At 46.5% G+C, this 21,144-nt stretch overlaps 11 protein-coding genes across 11 annotated transcripts; 5 read left to right on the plus strand and 6 right to left on the minus strand.

Annotated features, from left to right (window-relative positions):
- Nucleotides 1-41: 41 nt before the first annotated feature.
- On the minus strand, nt 42-701 carry TERG_12378 (uncharacterized protein; the record flags this gene model as incomplete). Its single annotated transcript, XM_003233152.2, has 3 exons — nt 42-263; nt 348-508; nt 578-701. 3 exons carry the CDS (start codon nt 699-701, stop codon nt 42-44), a joined length of 507 nt encoding a protein of 168 aa, XP_003233200.2.
- An 844-nt stretch (nt 702-1,545) lies between these two features.
- Nucleotides 1,546-3,981, minus strand: TERG_06196 (uncharacterized protein; the record flags this gene model as incomplete). The annotated part of the gene is made up of 2 exons (XM_003233153.1): nt 1,546-3,711; nt 3,862-3,981. The coding sequence occupies 2 exons, from the start codon at nt 3,979-3,981 to the stop codon at nt 1,546-1,548; spliced, it is 2,286 nt and encodes a 761-aa protein (XP_003233201.1).
- A 357-nt stretch (nt 3,982-4,338) lies between these two features.
- Nucleotides 4,339-5,710, minus strand: TERG_06197 (uncharacterized protein). Its single transcript, XM_003233154.2, has 2 exons — nt 5,424-5,710; nt 4,339-5,358 (listed from the first exon to the last, which is right to left on the minus strand). The coding sequence occupies exons 1-2, from the start codon at nt 5,517-5,519 to the stop codon at nt 5,182-5,184; spliced, it is 273 nt and encodes a 90-aa protein (XP_003233202.1). The 5' UTR covers nt 5,520-5,710; the 3' UTR covers nt 4,339-5,181.
- Nucleotides 5,711-5,888: 178 nt separating this feature from the next.
- Nucleotides 5,889-6,533, plus strand: TERG_06198 (V-type ATPase, G subunit; the record flags this gene model as incomplete). Its single annotated transcript, XM_047748567.1, has 5 exons — nt 5,889-5,897; nt 6,001-6,034; nt 6,094-6,102; nt 6,172-6,272; nt 6,360-6,533. The coding sequence occupies 5 exons, from the start codon at nt 5,889-5,891 to the stop codon at nt 6,531-6,533; spliced, it is 327 nt and encodes a 108-aa protein (XP_047604552.1).
- Nucleotides 6,534-7,254: 721 nt separating this feature from the next.
- Nucleotides 7,255-7,569, plus strand: TERG_06199 (uncharacterized protein; the record flags this gene model as incomplete). Its single annotated transcript, XM_003233156.2, has 1 exon — nt 7,255-7,569. One exon carries the CDS (start codon nt 7,255-7,257, stop codon nt 7,567-7,569), a length of 315 nt encoding a protein of 104 aa, XP_003233204.2.
- A 2,611-nt stretch (nt 7,570-10,180) lies between these two features.
- TERG_06200 (uncharacterized protein) lies at nt 10,181-12,580 on the plus strand (the record flags this gene model as incomplete). The annotated part of the gene is made up of 1 exon (XM_003233157.2): nt 10,181-12,580. One exon carries the CDS (start codon nt 10,181-10,183, stop codon nt 12,578-12,580), a length of 2,400 nt encoding a protein of 799 aa, XP_003233205.2.
- Nucleotides 12,581-12,885: 305 nt separating this feature from the next.
- TERG_06201 (F-actin-capping protein subunit beta) lies at nt 12,886-14,023 on the plus strand (the record flags this gene model as incomplete). Its single annotated transcript, XM_003233158.1, has 5 exons — nt 12,886-12,914; nt 13,067-13,446; nt 13,497-13,766; nt 13,837-13,884; nt 13,950-14,023. 5 exons carry the CDS (start codon nt 12,886-12,888, stop codon nt 14,021-14,023), a joined length of 801 nt encoding a protein of 266 aa, XP_003233206.1.
- Nucleotides 14,024-14,507: 484 nt separating this feature from the next.
- TERG_06202 (uncharacterized protein) lies at nt 14,508-15,125 on the minus strand (the record flags this gene model as incomplete). Its single annotated transcript, XM_003233159.1, has 2 exons — nt 14,508-15,008; nt 15,060-15,125. The coding sequence occupies 2 exons, from the start codon at nt 15,123-15,125 to the stop codon at nt 14,508-14,510; spliced, it is 567 nt and encodes a 188-aa protein (XP_003233207.1).
- A 322-nt stretch (nt 15,126-15,447) lies between these two features.
- Nucleotides 15,448-15,852, minus strand: TERG_12379 (uncharacterized protein; the record flags this gene model as incomplete). Its single annotated transcript, XM_047751343.1, has 1 exon — nt 15,448-15,852. One exon carries the CDS (start codon nt 15,850-15,852, stop codon nt 15,448-15,450), a length of 405 nt encoding a protein of 134 aa, XP_047606815.1.
- Nucleotides 15,853-16,835: 983 nt separating this feature from the next.
- TERG_06203 (uncharacterized protein) lies at nt 16,836-19,303 on the plus strand. Its single transcript, XM_003233160.2, has 2 exons — nt 16,836-17,567; nt 17,633-19,303. The coding sequence occupies exons 1-2, from the start codon at nt 17,005-17,007 to the stop codon at nt 18,732-18,734; spliced, it is 1,665 nt and encodes a 554-aa protein (XP_003233208.2). The 5' UTR covers nt 16,836-17,004; the 3' UTR covers nt 18,735-19,303.
- On the minus strand, nt 19,119-20,757 carry TERG_06204 (carboxylesterase-mitochondrial 37S ribosomal protein YmS2; the record flags this gene model as incomplete). Its single annotated transcript, XM_003233161.1, has 5 exons — nt 19,119-19,306; nt 19,409-19,665; nt 19,732-19,822; nt 19,899-20,392; nt 20,549-20,757. The coding sequence occupies 5 exons, from the start codon at nt 20,755-20,757 to the stop codon at nt 19,119-19,121; spliced, it is 1,239 nt and encodes a 412-aa protein (XP_003233209.1).
- Between the last annotated feature and the right edge of the window lie 387 nt (nt 20,758-21,144).

Below are 21,144 nucleotides of genomic sequence, written 5' to 3' on the forward strand. Positions count from 1 at the left end.
TTTCTTCCCTTCGTCCACTGCCGTCATGGTTCAGGTTGATGTCAAACAGTAACTTTTTCGTGACTGACTAAGGCAACGCGTGTAGTTGGTTCCGGACTTGGGTTCGGAGCCGTTGTTCGAGGCGTAGCGGGGGTATCTTGCATTACTTCATCAGTCGTGTTCTGGGCAGGAGTGGGTTGGCGGGACCGCTTGAACGCGAATCGTTTGCGCGGGGCAATTGCCTCCTTTGCATCGGCGAATTTCTCCTGAAGCGCCTTTATAGCCTATTACATCGTGAATACATCCTGGGTATTAGCTCTCACACGATGAAGATATTTGTATTAACAGTTTGATCCCGAGCAACATACCGAGGCGTATGCCCGCTGATCGTAACTGGGTATATAAGTGGATGCATCTTTGACTTCATCTGACAACCGTGAAATGTCCGCCAAGCAATAATCAGCAGCACTGGCTTGTTCACCCCCTGCTGTGGGTGTGGTGTGAAGCTTGGTGATTCTTTCTTCTACCTCTGTACAAGTAGAAAGTTTAGTTCACTGATGGCAAATACCATAAAAACAACCGTTCTAGTTTGACGTACTAGTCACTTCTTCCTGGAAATACCTGAAAAATTTGTCGTTTGTCGATTGCTCTGGTTTGTGATCAGCGGCATCTCCGCCGGCGTCCTGAACAAGGCATCCCTCTTCCGTGTCCTTTGATAGCATTGCTGATGGTATCTATAATACTGCAGGATATATCCAATTGGCTTATAGGCGTGGGTCGTGCGAAAGGATTGTGTGTTGTTGTGAAGGTGAGCCAAGGGGGTAACAACAGGTATATGGGCGAAAATTTTGACTTTGAGTAACTACGTCATAGGCCAAATCACGGTCCTATTCAGCACCGAAGCTAGTATGCAGTGATCGCAAAATGCCTTCGGAGGCGCTTGTTCAATAGAGATATATTGTCCTTTGGGTATCGGTAGTGAAAGGTAGCCAGAAATGCTCAGGGGTCGAGGTTGCTCTTAACAGCTTTGGCAAAAGGAATGACTTCGACGTTTCTTTCTGCGCAAGAGCCCCACTTTGGGTGGTGACGCAGGGGCCAGGTAGACAGCGTCTAAATAAGGTTATTACTAAGCACAATTTGTTTTTCTCGTTTTGCTTGACTTCATCTAGTACGTCGAAGGATAAGAGCAGGGGCAGTAATGCCCGCAGAATATATTATTCGTGAATATCAAGACAAACGCGTCTGTTCTACAGAGCTATATGTACATCTTCAAAACAGACCTCAGCGCCCATTCACCGTATAACTTATAAGACAAGGTTCAAGATATCAAACGACTGTCCGAAACGAGAGGACTCCAGGGTATCATGATGCAACAAAGGAAAATGTCTATAGCGAGCAGTATGTGATCAGATGTTAAGATGGAATGAAAACAAATGACTGAAAGCAAATGACTCCGGCTGGAAAAACAGGGGAAGATGTGTGACTTATGTATGAATGGAAAGTTATTAAACAGCGTATATAAGAAAAGAGGATATTGTTTGAAAGAAGAGGAAAATGTAGCGTCTCTTACTCCTCGAGTAAGGATTCTTGTAGCAGGTCGTGATTGAGGTTTTTTGGATGAAGTGACACTGGCGCGGGCGGAGGAGGGCGTAGGCCAAGTATAGGGCCGCTCTGGTTAACACCTGGCGGTCTTGGCACCAAGGACCCTATCGTCAGTGAAGAAGCGGTGCTGCCTGGTTCATCCACTGTGTTTGTGGACCACTTTTCTCTGACCCAGCTGCCCATGCGCTTTCTAATGCCAATAGTTCGAGCAGATGACCCGGCCTTTGAGGGTACGTTAGACTCTGACGATGCTGAAATGGTGGAAGCGGCATCGCTGTGGATTTGGGAAGCGCTGTCGGATACAGCACGGAAAGTCCCTCTCGTATTGGAGGATACCACGGAAGAAAGTAAGGAAACTGAAGTTTGCTCCCCGGTCAAAGATGCTTTGGGTACAATCGCATTCGTCTTCGATATTATTGGCGAGGGAGATGGTAACATGATGCTCGTATTCGAGACACGCTTTGGAGGTTTTGGGAAGAAACTTGGGTTTCCTCGTAAGGCTAAGGCGGGATGTTTGCTTGTCGTATGCAAATCCATGCCAGAAACAGACAAAAGACTCTCATGGGAATTAGAACGATGAAGTTGATGAGAAATTCTGGGTGATTGAATCGGGGTACTGGTATGGAATTCCAGAGCATCACCTAGCGGCTGGACAGACGAGTTCAGGTCGCGCGTCAATTCATCATCAGGGCCACTAGATAAACCATTGCATTTCGATGAGCTAATGCCTTCGCTGTCATGCTCTTGTTGTGGGTTATGTGCTTCCTCGACAATAACGTTTTCTGCTCCTCTGCCCTCGAGCGGTTGATGCTCATCGTTGTCATGCCGTGGGTCAGCTAGCCCTTCAACTGAGGGCAGAGACGATCCACCATTATCAAGCTCATCAGTTTCAATAATAGAGCGGAAGGAGGCATCTGAAAGTCTCGGACGATGACTCTGTTTGTTGTACCGCGGAGGCGAAAATATTACGCTCTCTGGACTAGTGGGACGCGATGATTCAAAACCCGAATCGTGGCGGTCAAAGATAGACGACGATCTATACCCGGAAAGCGGTGAGCTAGGTATCGAGGAGAGGGCAGACCCCGCTCCTGGTAGTGAAGATGAAGCCTGGGAAAATGCGCTAGCAACGGATGATGCTGAGTTGGTAGGCCTGTGCAATGCCTGTGACACTGGGATAGCCCGAGAGGGATTTTCGTGAAGAGTTGGGGGTAAGACGGGACGTCTTTTCCGTTGACGCCGAAGTATGGGGATAGATTTTTCCTTTCTCGATGGCGTTGGAATTGGATGGTGGAAATGATGGTGAATATGAATTTCCTGTGGCATTTGATCCGGTATCTTGTCTTCCTCAAGTTCCTCGCTGAGGGGAACAAGGTTGCCGTATGTATGCTCTTCACTCGGGACGGGGTCAAGAGGCTGGTGCAGTAGAAGTTGCTCGCGTAGATATTTGACATCCTCATTTGAATTATGAAGCATCTCCTTCAGCTCGGTAACACATTGTTGGAGACTTGCATTGTCCTTCAATATATCCCGTACAAAATGAGAGACCACATTCGTCCCGGTTCCGTTCCGCGATAGCGATGCAGTAGCTGCGGCACCTTTGATCCGGCCGGCAGCCGTATCAAGTTCTCTTTCAACCATCCGTCTCCTTTCTAGCCTCCCGATAAGCTCGACATGCCGCTCACGCTCTTTTCGAGCTTCCCTTTCTATCCGATCTACTTGATCATGCAGATCCCCGAGCGCACACTCGGCTTTCCTCCATCTTTGGATTGCCACACTCTCGCTTTCTTGGGTCAGGATGAGAGTATCCTCCAGTTTGGCCTGCTCGTTCTCGAGCTGAAGTAGTTGCTCCTCCAACTGCTCAACACGTTTGGTAGAAGATGATAATCGTCTGACTTCCAACTGGGTACTCTGCAATGTAGTGGTCAAGGTTCTAACCTGCGCATCCGACTCTATCAGCAGCTGGTTCAACTTTTCTAGCTGGTCGAGCAGGCCACGGTTCTCTTCCACGATCCGTGCATTTTCGGCTTCGGTCTCTTTCTTGCTCGTTTGCAGTTTCTCCATCTCCGCGGTCATCCGGTCCCGAGTGCTCTCAGCTTCGACTTTGTAGGATTCATGACGGTCAAGTAGGGCCTATATACAACCGAAGACGGGAGGAAATGTTAGCAGGGATGCAATATATCTAAATATTCAGACGTTAGAGGAGTGTCGGGTTGATATATATTCTGAGTGGCCAAAAATGATTCGTCCAACATGGGCCAGCAAGGCAGCCTGCATGCGTACCTGACCAAGCCGTGCAGCAGTTTCCACATCCCGTTCCAACTCAGCCAGAGCAGCTGAATTATGCTCAAGATACGCACAATCCCCCCTCCCACAACAACATTCTAATTTCGACGCAGGCATCTTGGAACGCGGGAGCGTTCATGAAAGTCAGGCAAGGCTCTTCGTATCAGGGGCGAAGCTGAGGTCTCGGCCTACCAGCATTTCGCGAGGGAGCTAGCCGTGATGTGGAGAAACCCGAAGGAGAGTCAGTAACACCAGGGCAGAGGCGAGATACCGGTTCTCTCTCTTCCCCAGAGTCACTAGTCGAGGGTGCTGTTGGTGATTCTTGCTCCCACATCCACGCTGGTTGACTGATTTCCTATCTTGCGGATGATGAAATGGTGTCAGGTGCAAGCCAATAATGGGAATAATAGTGGTGGCGGGGAAAGGCCCTCGGGACAACGCGTAAAGGACCAGTAAGGGCGTCGAGCTTCGTGTCGATGTGCCAGGCGAAAAGGAGGCTAAGGAATCTGCGTCAATAATAATAATAGTGAAGTCGCTATAACTATCAGCTCCGTCAAAGGCTCTTTACATGTGCTGCGTCACATCGGCCATCCCTGTCTGGCCCAGAGAACGTGCTCGTGGGCCGACGATTACGGTTACAGCATGTTGATGCTCAATATTAGAGCTAAATCAAAGCAATACCGATATTTAGTATTTGAATTGCGCATTTCAACCTTGTCCGCGACGGGGTGAGCTATGTGTCCGCCTCGCACGGAGTATTGCTGTGTCTTTCTGGTTACTCAATTGGTGTTGGGAAAATCGAACCTCATATGTAGCCGTGACTTGAATGTGAGGGAGCATACAGAGTGTTATTCCCTGCGTTAGCAAGCACGTCATATATCCCAGGGGAAAACGAGTAGTCGAGACGTATACATGTGTACCCCAGTGCCGGATTACCATTAAACAGCAAAGTCGTAGATGTGACAGAGGCTGGATCTCTTATTCTATGTATACAATGTCTAAGTGGAGATTAGATATCAGTTGGGAGTCGGTATACCAATATCACTGTGGTATGGGTGATCGTTGATAGCACAGGGCCCGAAATCATGTCAATCGTGCGCCAAGGTGGCTCCTTCGAGTCCGTTGGGAACGAGCGCAGAGAGTGAGCCAATGCTCTTGCCCGTCAACCTCGACTAGTTATCGATCCATCTAAGATGCGCGGGCATTGTGGGACGGAGACCAGCTCGAAGGACTGAGAAGATCCAGCACTTTATTGATTCTCACATCCTGTCGTACCTATCTCGCAATGTACCCGGGAGGATCTATGTTACTAGAATCCTATGTCTGCTGGTTTGCGCCTTTATTTCCGGCTATATTAAGCGGCGGAACACTGTCTGAGACGGTTTGAATCTTCTTATACTCCTCCTCAAGGCGTCTCTGCATCTCGAAATCAGCCTGTCGTTCTCGTTTGATTCGTTGCTGCTCCATATCTCGCTCAACCCCGGCATGCATTGCCTATCGGAGAGAAAATTAGCCGCTTCCTCAGCCTTCAAGACGGTAGAGAACAGTCTCCTCCTTACCAATCGTTCCGATTCCTGTGACCAATGAACGAAGTAGACAATGCCCGCTGTCACAAGGGAGGTGACTCCAAGGGTGACCTTTGAAGCTCGAGACATGGTTCCTCTTCTTACCCGGAGCCCCGTAACAGTGGAGGGAGCCAAAAGGGAGCTGGAGGATTTGAGATGGAGTTCGTTTGAGGGGCAAAGGAGCTAGGTTGCTCTGTCGTCACTGCATTCGACGTAAACTTGCAGACAGGAGCAGCCTGGGATTTTCGTCCCAGGAACCTTGAAGCAGTCACGTGGATTGTCAGCTAGTGTTGGCCCGGGCGCTGGAGGTTGGTTTTAAAGCGGGAAGGGCGAGCCCCGTCTTCAATGACGGCACTCTAGGACCATTCCACCCCAGCAAGACAGACCGACGAGACACAACATGGTAAGAGAACTCGGTTTTAGACGTGCCCGGGGACCAGAAAAACACAGAAGCTGACAATGGATGCTGTAGGCTGCACAAAATTCCGCCGGAATCCAGACCCTCCTCGATGTATGATTGCCTGCCCGCCATGCACACCGGAAACATCCCTAGCTAACATGAGTTGGATAGGCGGAAAGGGAAGCTCAGAAGATAGTTCAGACTGGTATGTCTCCAACTACGGTCACTGGCCCTGCATGTAACTCTCGTTAACTTCTCCTCTAGCTAGAGAATGTCAGTCAACACTTTGTCATACCTCATCTCGTAATCTGCAATAGGCTCCCTAACGTTCTCTCCACCTAGACCGCACGAAGCGCATAAAGGACGCCAAGACAGAGGCACAGAAGGAGATTGAAGACTACAAGAAACAAAAGGAAGAGGAATTCCGAAAATTCGAAGCTGAGGTAAATACTCTTTTCGTCCCCAGAGTGGTAGACTATGATGCGAAGAGACAAGCGGGCTATGCTGATATCATCTCTTTTTCTCTCCAGCACTCGAGCGGAAACCAGAAAGCCGAAAATGATGCAAACAAAGATGCAGAAGCCCAGCTCCTTGAAATCAAGAAATCTGGGAAAGAAAAGGGCAACAAGGTCGTCGAAGATCTCATTAAGACTGTCCTAGATGTCAACCCCCAGGTCCCAGAGAAGCTAGCTAAAAAAGCTTAAATTACGCTCAGTGACCTCTTCTATGTTTAACGGCTCGGTTGAGACTTGACATTCTTCTTCCTGTGTTCGGGGTCTTCATGCTTTTATATACTGGTAATTATATGCTGTTTGTCCAAGGCTCAAGGAATTTTATAATCGTTTGTGGTAGGCATGAAGATATTTAGGGATGTGGTTTTGTGCAATTTGCATGTAGCTGTGAATAGAGGAATAGATAGCTTTTACAGCTGACTCCATGGTCTGGCTTTTGGGCTGCTCCAAGAACCTAGTAGCATCCGTCACATGAAAGTTTCAGCTTGTTTATTTGACTGCATCAGTTAGCAAGTTAAATATTTCCCACTTATCAAGGCAACCAGCCTCCTTTCCATTTAACTGTATGCTTTGACCGAATACTTTAACTGCGAGCGTTGTCCACGTCTCATTTCTTGCTAGCAACTTCATCACATCATAGGCTGATCAGCCACCACGACCACCTTCATTTGGCAGGAGTCATGAAAACCACAAAACTATTGGGCAACGATTCATATATGAAAGCTCAAAAACCGTTGTTCTATTTGTCACGGCCCCAGCAATTCCGTCGATTCACCTTCTTTAACCCGGACCGGACAAGTCGATTGCTGGATCGCCGTCTTGCCGGACTTGGCCACCTCATCAAGGACGAATATGCTAATATCCGAGATTCATATTGTGAGTGCTCAAAAGAAATTATACCACCCCTCAGACAATGATAACCACGTACCCTAGACCTCTGACTGGTAGACGCTGCACGAATGCCTTATTTTCGCGTGAGGCAGTGAAACCAAAGCATCCTATAGTATTAGCACACGGCCTTCTAGGTTTTGACGAACTTCGAATCGCAAAACGAGCTTTGCCAGCCATACATTACTGGAGAGGGATCAAAGATGCCTACTCTATTAATGGTGTGGAGGTCATCACCGCTCCTGTTTCTCCGTCCGCTTCTATTGAACAGCGTGCAGAAGAGCTGTTGAAAGGAATTGAAAACAGGGCAGAAGGCAGAAAGGTTAATATTATTGCGTGAGTCCTCTTGCTCCTTCAACTTATCCAATACGCTACTAATTAAGCCGGTTGTACAGACATAGCATGGTATGTCCTTCTAATACCTATTTGAGAAATCATTAGCTCACCATCTTCATCAGGGGTACGATATCTACTATAGCTTTTTACTGCGTACAGCTCATGTTAACACAGGAACTTCATGTCAAGTGGGCTAGATGCCAGGTATATGATCAGTAAACTACGGCCAACGACATTCGAAGTCGTCTCATTGACAACCATAGCCACTCCCCACCAAGGTCAGTATATATTCTACTTTTTGCATCATATATTTACGACCATATGATTAATCATTTTCATCCAGGCTCGGCTGTGGCCGACTATATTCTTGAATGGCTGGGCGGTCCGTTACAACCAATTTACCTTGAGAGACAGCAGCTTACCAGTAATAGAGGAGCGTCTTTCCCAACTTTACTTTATACTTGGCCGGCTAGGGCTGCAAAATGGAGCATTCAAGCAACTCACCCGGAAATATCTAGCCCAAACATTCAACCCCGACGTTGTGAACGTTGATAATGTCAAGTATAAACTAACGAATGCGGTACCAAAAAATGCTTCTCCAGTTCAACTTGCTGATATAAACTAGATATTATTCGTATGGAGCCGTATTATCGCCGGATACCTGGTCGATGTTTAGCCAATCACGGAGAATACTAGACAACGAAGAAGGCCCGAACGACGGCCTCGTGAGCGTTGCAAGTAGCAAATGGGGCTGCTACAAAGGTACGCTAGTTGACGTCAGTCATATTGACTTAATCAATTGGACAAATCGCCTCAAATGGTTTGCCGCAGAGATAACTGGAAATAGAAAGAAGTAAGTCACATGGTACCCCAAATGTGATACCAGTGGGTAACTGAGCTCTGGTGGTTGAATAGGTTTAATGCTGTGGCATTTTACCTTGACATCGCGGGTAAGTCATTTGCTGGCAGGTCCTGGCTGCTGGTGATCAAGGTCTGATGCACTATCGTAGCTAATCGGAATTAGACATGCTCGCAAAGGAAGGGTTATAGTGTGTTACTGGTGTACGGTGGGGTTATAGGATTAGGCCTGCAGATACTGGTTTTGTTGTGTCGAGCTTGCATAGTATAATATGCCATATCATGTGTATGATTTGTAAGAAAAACAAATTATTAATTAATTAATTAATTAATTAATCAATTAATTCGTAACTGGCAATGATAGAACATCATTAGTGCATTGTATAGTAATTTCGTCGCATAAATAAAGATATGCCTGACGGGAGCCTCCAACTTTTCGCTCTCTCTCTCTGTCTGCATCCTACTGGGTTTTCATTGGCCGATTAAGCGCGCTGAATGACCTGAGTCACGTGACTTGCGTTTATTGTGATATGACGCGAATGTCTGCGACAGTTGACAAAAACCATCATTGAGCAAAAGTCTTTTAAATTTCAGTATCATGTCGAATAGTGATGGTTACAGTTTTGTTAGATTCCGATGAGCCTCCCTGTGCGGATACAGATCCTTGGCTCCTCTCTGAAAGCCCGCGGCCAGCAAAACGACGACGCGTCTATAACCCGCCCGCCTCCTCTCCCACAGGTATAAGTAGCCAAGCCGAGGAGGGAGAAGAAGAGGAGACAGGGGAGGATAGCTTAAATGATGAAGATGGAGTTGACATAGGATCAGTTAATGAAACGGAAGAAGAATCAGAGGATGGGCTTCCGCCTCAAAAGGCACAAATCCCAAAAGCTAGGGGGGAGGGCCCAAAGCAGCAGGCGAACAATTTAAAAGTATATCAACCGAAATACTATACAAACCAAGAACCGGTCTTTGTTACTCAGTTGACACAGCCATCTTCGAGTCCTTCAAGGATCCGTGGCCCGCGATGGAAAAAGCCCCAGCCACAGCAACACAATCCAAGCCCGCCGAGACCTCCTCCTCCTACACATTCTCCTTCTCCTATATATCCTCCTCGACAACAATCAAATGGAGATCCTAGCGACCTGCAAAACACCGAAGGCTCTGATGAAGACGTCAAAGCAGCCATACGCGAATCCCTTAAATCACTACGAGAGGAGACATCTGCTCGTGGGACAAAATTAAGGAACCAAGTTGCTAATAACTCTTTACTAAAAACGGGTGATGTTTCCTTCTTACCACCAGCAGCAGGCAACAGCCCGGACTTGACTGCACTAGCTTTAGATTTTGATCCCGATGATATTCCTGATGTGTTTGGTTCTTCGCCCGTATCCTCCCCACGACAGACTCCCACATATGGACGCGTTACTAGTCAATCTCAGGCCGGGCTTCAAACTTCACAAAGAAAACAAACAAACTCTCAACAAAAAAGCCTTCGTCAGACCACGTTATTTGGTGGAATTGCAAACAACCAATCCCCTTCTCAACCGGCGACCTCCAGGAACTGGCCTTTGGCCAGCCAAAACGAGGTTCCAACACATCATGCGCTTAATTCAGAAGCCTTGGAGACGTGGACGTATCCAGTAAATTTGGGGAGAAAACGTGATTATCAGTTTAATATTTCCTACCGTGGTCTGTTTCATAACCTTCTTGTTGCCCTACCCACTGGTCTTGGAAAGACGTTCATTGCTGCGACTGTGATGCTTAACTGGTTTAGATGGACAAAATTTGCTCAAATTGTATTTGTTGCTCCGACTAAGCCACTTGTTGCGCAGCAAGTTGATGCATGTTTTAATGTTGCTGGAATTCCCCGGTCTCAAACCACTATGCTTACAGGAAATGTGCCACCCGGCTTAAGAGCAACAGAATGGGAATCGAAGCGTGTCTTCTTTATGACACCACAGACCCTTATTAATGACCTCAAGAGTGGCATTGCTGACCCAAAGCGAGTTGTGCTATTAGTTGTTGATGAGGCGCATCGTGCCACGGGTGCATACGTATACGTTGAAGTTGTCAAGTTTATTCAACGGTTTAATACCAGCTTCAGAGTCCTGGCGTTAACCGCGACTCCGGGCTCAACAGTTGAGACGGTCCAGGAAGTAATTGATGGGTTGAACATTTCAAGAGTCGAAATACGCACTGAATCCTCTCTGGATATCCGTGAATATGTACATGCTAAAAACGTGGAGACCATCTCTTTCTCTAACTCTGACGATATGAAGCTTTGCATGGATCAATTTTCAAAAGCATTGAGGCCCATGGTTGAGAAACTTCGTAACATCAATGCATATTGGGGAGATGACCCAATGTCCCTTACTCCTTTTGGGTTAACCGAGGCCAGAAAAAAGTGGATTATGTCACCAGCAGGTAGAACAGCCAACTGGGGTCTAAAAGGAATGGTCAATAGCATATTCACAGTCCTGGCTAGCCTAGCTCATGCCATTGAGCTTCTCAAATACCACGGAGTTGGACCGTTTTATCGTAACTTGGTGTCGTTTCGTGATGGCTCCACGGATGGAAGTCAAGGGAAAGGAGGAAAATATGGTCGACAGGTCATGGACGATGCGAATTTTAAATCCATGATGACTATGTTAAGATCAAAAATGACGGATGCGGATTTCGTTGGCCATCCCAAGTTGGAATACCTTAAACGAGTTATTTTGAACCACTTCTTGGACGCGGATACCAACAGCCACACGGCTAATTCACCAAAAACACGAGTGATGGTGTTTAGCCATTTTCGTGACAGTGCAGAGGAAATTGTCCGGGTGCTCAAAAAACACGCTCCAATAATCCTGCCACATGTTTTTGTAGGCCAGGCGAGTGCCAAAGGCTCCGAAGGCATGGATCAGAAGAAACAGCTAGAAATTATAAAGAAGTTCAAAGAGGGAACTTATAACACCATCGTTGCCACTTCTATTGGAGAGGAAGGCCTTGATATTGGAGAAGTTGATCTTATCATATGTTACGATTCTTCAGCGTCGCCTATTCGTATGTTGCAGAGAATGGGGAGAACCGGAAGAAAACGTACGGGCAAGGTTGTTCTCTTGCTTATGGAAGGCAAAGAAGAGGAAAAATACTTCAGGGCAAAGGATAACTACGAGAAGATGCAACAAATCATTGCTTCTGGATCTCACTTTACATTCCATGAGGATAAATCTCCTCGCATTATTCCCCGTGATATCCAGCCGAGAGTAGATGAGAAACGCATTGAGATACCCATAGAGAACTCCCAGGCGGAACTCCCGGTGCCTACAAAACGTGGCCGCATACCGAAACGACCACCAAAGAAATTTCACATGCCCGATGGGGTTCAAACAGGCTTCACGAACGCCCTAACCTTGACCGGTGTTGATAAGAAACCTAAAAGGCGGAAGAATTTACCTGAATATCGAGAACAAAGTCCAGAGATTGCAGAACTCCCGCCCTTGAATGAGGTTACTCTTACTCCAGATCAAACTCTCGAACTAAGACGGAATTTTCAGACCGTGACTGGAACGTCACCACAGGTCATGCGCTTCCCTCGACTTGACGTTTATCCAGTTCTTCAAAGATTCTGTCGGCCCACTGTAGATGTGCCGCATGCGACCCTGACCCGCAGCCTAACAAAGGCGGTCCGTGAAATGTCGGAATTTGGTATTGATTGTGATGAAAAATACGAGCCTTACCTTCCTCCTGACGTTCATAATTGGGAACCCAACGATAAAGTGCCCTCACCTATCTCCGACGATAGCCATGAACAAGATTCTTCCACTGATAAACTAGGCACCGGGATAGGCGCCGGGATGGTTACCAAGACCTCCGATTGTCAGCAGAGGACACGGCAGGACGGTCCATCTGAGCGCGGACTCTCATTGATGTGTACCCAGGCCTCCGGCTCGTTCGGTTTAAACAACAATAACACATATCCATCCGAACATAGCGCTGACGATGATTTCCCTGACATTGATCAGTTATTTGCTGAATCATTTGCTAGCAATAATCCCTTTGCTCGAAAACCCGCTGCTGAGACGACAAGGGATGTGGTTCCTGTTGGGGAGACAAACGAAGATGTTGCTCAAATTCATAGTGATTATAGCGGGACTTTTAGTGGTTTTTAGACACTATATACTTACTTACTACCTGTTCTTTGGCGTTTAGGTAGAAGTGATGAGGACATGACTTTTGCATATAATATATTAAAACGTTACTTGGTATCTTACATCACTTCGAGAATGTAGCCGTGTCTCGTGGAAATACCGTGGACAACGTTAATTTTAGTGTCTTTTTGCCACGCACCTAGCCAGCTAAGTTCGTCATCTTTATTTACTCCATCTCGGTATTACCTCCTCAGACATCAAACTCCTAGACGAACCCCAAATCCGGAGCTCTCTGGAGCTTTCTGTTTCTTTCTCCGTCCGGAATCATGGCAGACACACAGTTTGATAGCGCCTTGTAAGTCACTCGTCCCTCTCCTGCTCTTCAATCTGTCGCTAGGCGCCCCCTCCCCCACTTGACGGGAAAGCCATCCCCAGTGTATTCGCCAGGGGTATCAATCTAGGGCCACCAGATGTGCAAAATATCTGATAATAGGCACTTGAATACAGAGACCTTCTTCGCCGTCTATCCCCTAGAAACACAAAAGAAAATTTACATAACATCACCACACTGCTTCCTGACTTGACAGAGGATCTCCTGGCATCCGTGGACCAACCACTCGAAGTCCGACGATGCCCCCGATCAAAGCGCGACTATTTACTTTGTGACTACAACCGTGACGGAGACAGCTACCGAAGCCCATGGAGTAACGAATTTGACCCCCCAATTGAAGACGGAACAGTACCGAGTGAACGGGTGAGGAAACTGGAAATTGAAACGAACAAGGCATTTGATATTTACCGGGACCTTTACTATGATGGCGGAATTGGTAGTGTTTATTTCTGGGACCTTGATGACGGGTTTGCTGGTGTGGTGTTGCTGAAAAAAGGTATTTCATCTCACCTATCAAGATGCTTGTCATGAACTGACCCGGTGTAGGAATCACACCTGGTTCCAAGAATTCTGGCGCCTGGGATAGTATCCATGTTTTTGAGGCTACCGACCGCGGACGAACATGTCACTATAAGCTGACAAGCACAGTTATCCTCCACCTATCAACCGGTTCGGACACCCTCGGGGAAATGGACCTGAGCGGCAATATGACGAGACAGATCGAGTCGGATATGGCCGTGAACGGCGATGAGAGCCATGTAGCAAACGTGGGACGTCTGGTTGAAGATATGGAGTTCAAGATGAGGAACTTGTTACGTATGAAGATACAAAGTTTACGTTTCCCTGTCACAAATATACATGACGCTAACCACAGTTCTCTTCTTAGAGGAGGTTTATTTCGGCAAAGCAAAGGACGTTGTTTCTGAGCTTAGGAGTGAGTATATAAGCAAATGGTTGCCTTGATATTACTATATTGAATACTAATTTGCCGATTTCAAGGTCTACAACCTTTATCCGAGACAAACGAAGAGAAGTCCGCCCACCGTAATGTTATCAATGCTATGATGAAATAGAAGGTCATTCGAGTATCGGACGTTGGGACCAGATTTTCGAAGACGGAAATCCATAAAACCTTGCTATTCCCGTAAATAGAGACGAAATATATGGTACATTTGAACTTGACAACCATAAATGTTCTCCTTCACTCTAACTATTGGTATTATTGGAGTACACATAGCCACGGGGGCGGCGTTTGCCCTTTGCGTAGGAGCTAGATGACCCGAACAAATCATATACAATTGAATACTGCAGCTCCAATAGATCTCTCATATTATTGATTTGTCTCACTAGATTTTAATATGCGATTGTCCTCTCTCTCAAATAGTAAGCATAGGGTGGCAGTTAAGGTAGGCACGCATTGCTATAGTTGGCGAGCGCTTTCTTCACGGCGGCAATAAAGTGCACAAGAAGTTTTAGTTAGAGAGGCTCGATTATTGGGGACAGATGGGTATTGTGCCTGCTCTTAGAAATATGATGATGGTCAATTATCAGACATTATCAGTCCACGCCCATAGCCTGTTTCCCGCTTGCATCAGCCTGAGCCGCGGAGAAATCAGGGTTCTCATTCCATTTTTTAGAGGTAACACTTTTCATAAAACGGCTAGCTTCTGCCCACAGTTCCGCCTCCTTGTCTTTTCCGACTGTATCCTTTCGGCTGTTCAGCCAGCTCGTTTCAAGAGGATTGACAGTCCCAGGCGACAACTGGGTGGTTGCACCTGCCCCGGCAACCATGCTATCCCCTGCTTTAAGGGAGATAGTAGGTTCAGCACGAATTATCGAGGCTTCCTCTAGAGCATAGACTTGTCGGCGTAATTTGACGTCAACTGACGAAACAAGAGCAAAGTACTGAGAGCACGCGGTTTTGAAAGCCATTTTACGGGAATCAAGGGACGCGTTTGTTGTCGAATTACTTGTCTCTAATTCTCCTCGGGATAGTGACGTGTTGTTGGTGAGAGACTGGATTGCAAGTCCGGCTGACTGCAGTATCTGGGCTATATCCTATATCCAAAATCAATGTTAAGCACGCGTGCAACTGACAACTACACGTACCTTATCAACCTCATTCAATTCATTTATTCGATCAGCAGGGCTAAAGACTGCTTTCTCCGACGCCATCTTTACTGCGTCACTCTCTCAATTTTTCATCTTCCCCCCTTAGATTAAATATGTCCTGTCCATCATCATCAAATCGGAGGTTGAAAGTATCTGCTTATGTAATATGATGTATGTATATCACGTGCTATACCTGGGGCCACTTTGCGGTTTTGCCGCAACTTCTAACCTTGATTCCTTTTATACACCGCGAGCATCCAATCCCTCATACTCTCTTCTTGCATAGACATCTCCAATCTGCCACGAAGATTCCTCTGCCATGAGTCGCGTTCTAGCTTGCGAAGTTTTCGACTATCTGAGATTTTGATTTACTACATTACGATCCTTAATACCCACGTAATACAGAGAAAGGATCGCCTTGACAAGATATCAAAAAATCTCCAATATGTCGGGACCTGCTGGAGCACCCAGCCCTGGCCCCAGGAGTGCCAGCACTGGTCCTGGTAATGGAGTTACAATGCCGTCTCAACATCAGCAACCTATATCCAGTGGACCTTCCTCTGGTGGCGCTACACCAGCCGTACCCAACAGACCCGGACCTGTATCCCAGCAGGATTTGAACCAGATTGTAAGTCAACTTTATGCTCATATAGCTGGATGTACACGTTTTTTTTTTTTTTCCTCTACAACTGCAGAGTTTGCTGTACTTGGGGTTTTGCCCTTTCCTTTTCCTTGTCTCTTCCTCACTCATACGCACTCTCTTCTTTTTAGTTCTTTTGCTATGCTGCATTTTATACCTGCATTTATATCCCAAGCGCTTTGGCCTTTAATAAACACTCAAAATAAGTGTGACAATATCTATCCATACTTCGATTGTTGGTTGCCCCAAACCAGGACAATATATCAACCACTTTTAAATTTTTTGGTGGGGCTAGATCTAGCTTGTGCACTTCATGCTTTAAATGTCCTATTAAGGGCACTATATCCCAAGCTAGAACTCCCTGTTACTGCATCACCCTCAGGCCAAAGATGGAAAAATGTATTCCCGTCTCCGTCTATCAATTTCACGCCAGTCCCCTTACCCATTGTCCTTTCCAACACTTATCCTTTCTTGCTTGGGGTTCCTTTCTTTTTATCATATTACCCATCCTTTGCAGCTGCCATACAAAGGACAATGGCGGAGTGTCCCGTTGGATGGGAGCCAGCGGCCGGCGGGAGTTCGGAGTCAGAGGAATCCAACCCGGAGGATGAGAAAGCTGCGCGTCTCAATCAAATCGTGGGTTCTCTGTCAAAGCGTTTAGCTGTTTTGTTATGTTCCGTCTTCGAAATATGCTTATGATTTATATTTTGTTGCATGAGGTCAATGCTAATGAGTATCACTGTAGGTCATTGACTATCTGGCGAAAAAAGGTTATAATCGAACCGAAGCCATTTTCCGAATGGAATCATCAAACCAAGAAATCGATGGGCGCCCTTTGTTGCCAGTCTCGACAGATACCCATCCGAAATTCAGAGCTGCCTTTGGTTTGTAGCCATTATCACTATTTGAATGTATGTCGAGACGCGACTAACTTGCAGGTAATTTGTAGAAATGACAAAGTTATGGGTCGAAGATAATTTAGAGATTTACAAGGTATTATTTTCCTTGATCACTAGCTGGACTGTTTTCTAACCACCGTTACTCGTCCAGCCCGAACTTAGACGCGTTCTTTGGCCCCTTTTTGTCTACTCCTATTTGAATCTTATCAAAGCTATGGCGCCGTTGGAAGGCCGCCAATTTTTTGAAGCAAACAAAAATTTGTTTCTTCCGGAGCACACGGACGATATTCGCGCTCTGCAGACGCTCGGGCTTCCTGAGCATGTTCAGGATAATAATATAGCTAAACTATACCTCGACAACAAATACCGGCTCACTTTGAGCAACCCCGCTTTCTCCAATCTCATGCAGTTTCTTGAAACTAAGCATAAGGAGGGTGGAACAGTTATGTCGGCTCTGTTGAGCAGTTATTGTACCATCATTACAAGAGATCGTGCTTCTGATGACCGGTTCAGTTTTGGCGCAATGCTTGCCAGAGGCAAAGACTCAGCTGGCGTACCCGCTGAAGATGAGGGAATTCCAGGTCACCACCCTGGCTCCGCTTATACTGGTGATAATCCTGGAATAGCTGGGGCCCTTCCTCGACTCAAACTAGGACAGTTGCCCCCAGAGGCCACACTAGAAGGGGATGTTCGCGGGGAGTTAGAGGAGGAAGACTCTAAGGAAGATCTTGGACCTGGAAAAGTAACCCTTGTCCAGCATTTTGACCAAATGATTAAGAAAGAAGAAGATCTTGATGCTCCTTCTCGCTCGGAAATCCCATACCCTCCTTCGACTGCACGTGATGTGGCTATGGAAGTTCAAAAAGTGAAAGAAAATCGTGACAGGTTTAAGATCGAAGGGCGAAGTGGAGGTGTTGCTCCTGGAGTTAGTGTTTGCATGTTTACTTTCCACAATGCAAACCAAGGGTATGTATCAGAGCCTAAGGACTAGGGTGACAAAGCTGAGCTAATCATGCGTTTTCTTTGTTTAGAATTACTTGCATGGATTTTTCTGGAGACAACGCTCTTGTAGCTGTTGGTATGCAAGACTCTTACATTCGCGTTTGGAGCCTGGATGGGCTCCCAATTCCTCCCACATACCCAGATCCGGACGATTCCACCCCAAAAAATTCTCACAGGTTGTATGGCCATTCTGGCCCAGTTTATGCGGTGTCATTTGCTCCGTCCATAGCAAGTCCAGACGATGCAGAGGTGAAAACCAATGCTCGTTGGCTTCTTTCCTCATCCGCGGACCAAACTATCCGTCTTTGGTCCCTTGATCTTTGGAGGTGTATTGTTGTGTACAAAGGCCATGCTGGACCTGTCTGGAGCCTGTCATGGGGGCCATTCGGGCATTATTTCGTCTCTGGTGGTCACGACAAAACTGCAAGGCTCTGGGTTACCAACAAGATCCGACAGCAACGTATCTTTGTTGGACACGACCAAGATGTTGATTGCGTATGCTTCCACCCAAATTCTGCCTACGTATTCACTGCGAGCTCTGACCACACCGTTCGCATGTGGTCTGTGAGCACGGGGAATGCTGTTCGTATGTTTACCGGCCACACTGGGAACATCACTGCCGTATGCTGCAGCAACGATGGACGACTTCTTGCTTCTGCTGATGACCATGGGACTATCATTCTCTGGGATCTTGCCCCTGGAAAACTTCTTAAACGCATGCGTGGCCACGGAAAGGGTGGTATCTGGGCTTTGTCTTGGAGTGCCGAATCTAACGTCCTTGTTTCCGGCGGCGCAGACGGCACAGTCCGTGTTTGGGATGTCGCAGGACCCCCGAGTGAAGCTTCCACCGGGCAAAGTCGCGTACTCACAGAGTCGGGAGGTGGAACCAAGATCGATGCTTCAAGTTCGACAAACGCAGCACCTAGTCAATCAGCAACGGCAGCAGCATCTGTGGCCGGAGCTCCAAAGTCAGGCACAGCCAAGGGAAGTTCTGCTAAGAAGAAGAAAGGAAAGGATGCAGTTGTTACTGCAGATCAGATCAGCGCATTCCCAACTAAGAAAACTCCAGTTTTCAATGTCACGTTCACCAGAATGAATCTAGTGATTGCTGGGGGAGCATATACTCCCTGAAACGACATTTACCGCTGACAATATCCTACTATTTCTAAGGTGTTATGGGGCAGTGTTGTGATTTCAATGCCGGCGTTCAGGTAGAGCAAGGAAATCAAAGCAAGGGTGCTGGCATTAGTTGCGGTTAGGTCCACTGGCAGAATTAGTTAATTTCCATATGTTGATTGTCTTTCCTATGCTGATACAGGATGGAGGCAAGTTTAAGCCGATTAATGCAATATGATTCATAAGATGAGTTGGTAACAACCTCCTATAAAACATCTCGTATCTTCCAATAAATTATTAAGCATCACTTCATATACCATCGACAATAAGAATGCAAAATTTCTCCGCTATGTAAGCAAATAGTAGCAGGGCGCTTTTAATAGCGTTCGGCTGAATATTTCATTTTTTAAGCCCCCATTTTTGCGCACTATCCTTGGAAGCTAACATGTCGCTGACTTTAGGAGGAAGAACAAGAGCACTTCTGTCATTGCGTTTATAAAAGTCGACTAATATCTGTGCGGTTTTAACAGGCTGATCTTCATGGATAAAATGGCCGGTCTCCGGGAAAACTTGGAGTTGATATTTCCCTGTCATCTCAAAACATTAGTCTCTACACCTTTTTTTTTTTTTTTTTTTTTTTTTTAATACAGAAATACAGAAGAGTGTCAATGGAGTGAACTACTACATACCCTGCATCTGTCCGATAATCAACTCCTTATCTAGTCTATCGGTTCCTGCCAACAGAAGCAGTTTACCTCCACGAGCCTCTAGAAATTTCTTGCTGAGACCTGTAAACCAGTTTTCCCAAAAAGGCTTCGTCCTGGCAAGGTCTGTACGCCATTTCCAAGATGTGGCTACATGTGAGTCTGTGGATGGTTCTTCGCGCAGAAGGCCTTGGACTGATACTCGCGCGGAAGCTGTGTTGCGTATCGTTCGGGATCGTGTACTAGATCAACGTAAGAATTTGGGTTGAAGTTAATAATAGAACAGCATAAACGGTCCAGAAACGTACTGCCATTCAATACCCGATGCTAGAGATGGGAAACTTGACGGTCTGGTAGAAAGGTATGTCTCCATACTCTGAAGTGCATCAATTGCAGATCCTGAACCGCCATGACCGAGAAGACGAGTTAGCTGCCTAAGAGTCTAAGAATGGAGTTTTCAATTCTATTAACGCACCCTCTACGACATCAAGCACAGCATAAGCTAAAACGTTCGAGCCTAGTTCACCACTCTTTGCAACATGGGTAACCACAGCACCTCCAAGACTGTGACCAACTAGAACAAGTGGTGGAATAGATTCCCATTTCAACTTTTCTTTGGTTTTCCTGACGATATAAATAAGATCGCGGCTTAGCGTTTCCAGTGTTAGATCTTGTTCCTGTTTCAGCAAATCGGTTGTACCCTGCGTCGTAAGCCCGTGGCTTCGGGCATCTAATGATAAAACGCCAGCTGTTGGTAGAGCTCGTCTAATTTCGGCAGCACAAGCAGCAAACGATAGACCAGACGAGCCTGCTCCGTGATGCATGACGAACAGTGGACCAGATTTGGAAGGGGAAGTGAAGTAGATGTGGTGATTTATATGAAGGCCATCTATATCATCCTCGATGAAAAGTTCCGTTTCAAAGAAGTCACTCCATGGAGAAGCAACAAAATTCGACCTTGATCTTGCCCTTTAACTGGATAGTTAGAACTGGGAAAGTCCTAGCAAAGCTTTTCTGACGGGGAACATGGTTCAGGTATTATGATGTATGACTATTGGAGTATCCCATTGAAAGCATACAAAATCATGCAGTAACACTTAGAAAAGAAAGACAAATATAACGTACCCAGACCCACGCTCAAACAACTTCTGGCTCTGCGAGGGCACTATCGTACCCGTGGAAGAAGCCGACGACGCTGACGACGAATCGTCCTCATGATGATCATTGTACACCCCAGGACCAGACCGGCTTTCAGTAATATCATCGAATACTGGCACCTCAGGCGGTATTTTTGCAAGCCGTGATTTGGCGAAAGACTTTTGGAGGTCGCTCATGGTATCTCGCCTATGCCCAAAGGGAGGAAGGGGTATCTCAAGAAGCTGCTGGACAGGTATCACAGCCGCGCCGTTGGTGGAACAAAAAGGAGGGCAGATATCTCTTCCTTTATCAAACGTGTCTCAAATCATCTATTCAATAAAAAACGAACTATAGTTCAAAATCCTATTCAACTCGATGTATTATCATTCTTCATGCCGCCGCTTCTCTGGTTCGAGATTGAGAGGTTGCTTCCATGAAGTTGAAACTAGGAGTTACCTAAGGTATGTAATTTACACAGCTTCAAATACAGCTAGTCCCAAACAGGTGTACTATACCACGTGACTATCACCCTAAGGTTCTGTATGACGTCACTGCCTGCCTGTGTTATTTATGCCCGTCCAAGC

Source organism: Trichophyton rubrum, assembly GCF_000151425.1.
Source record: "Trichophyton rubrum CBS 118892 genomic scaffold supercont2.7, whole genome shotgun sequence".
NCBI lineage: Eukaryota > Fungi > Ascomycota > Eurotiomycetes > Onygenales > Arthrodermataceae > Trichophyton > Trichophyton rubrum.

Coding starts and splice junctions, on each gene's coding strand:
- TERG_06203 (XM_003233160.2), top strand. CDS start 17,005: ATGCAGTTTCTTGAAACTAAGCATAAGGAGGGTGGAACAGTTATGTCG. Junction 17,568..17,632: donor TTCCACAATGCAAACCAAGG/GTATGTATCAGA, acceptor TTCTTTGTTTAG/AATTACTTGCATGGATTTTT.
- TERG_06197 (XM_003233154.2), bottom strand. CDS start 5,519: ATGTCTCGAGCTTCAAAGGTCACCCTTGGAGTCACCTCCCTTGTGACA. Junction 5,359..5,423: donor CACAGGAATCGGAACGATTG/GTAAGGAGGAGA, acceptor TCTCTCCGATAG/GCAATGCATGCCGGGGTTGA.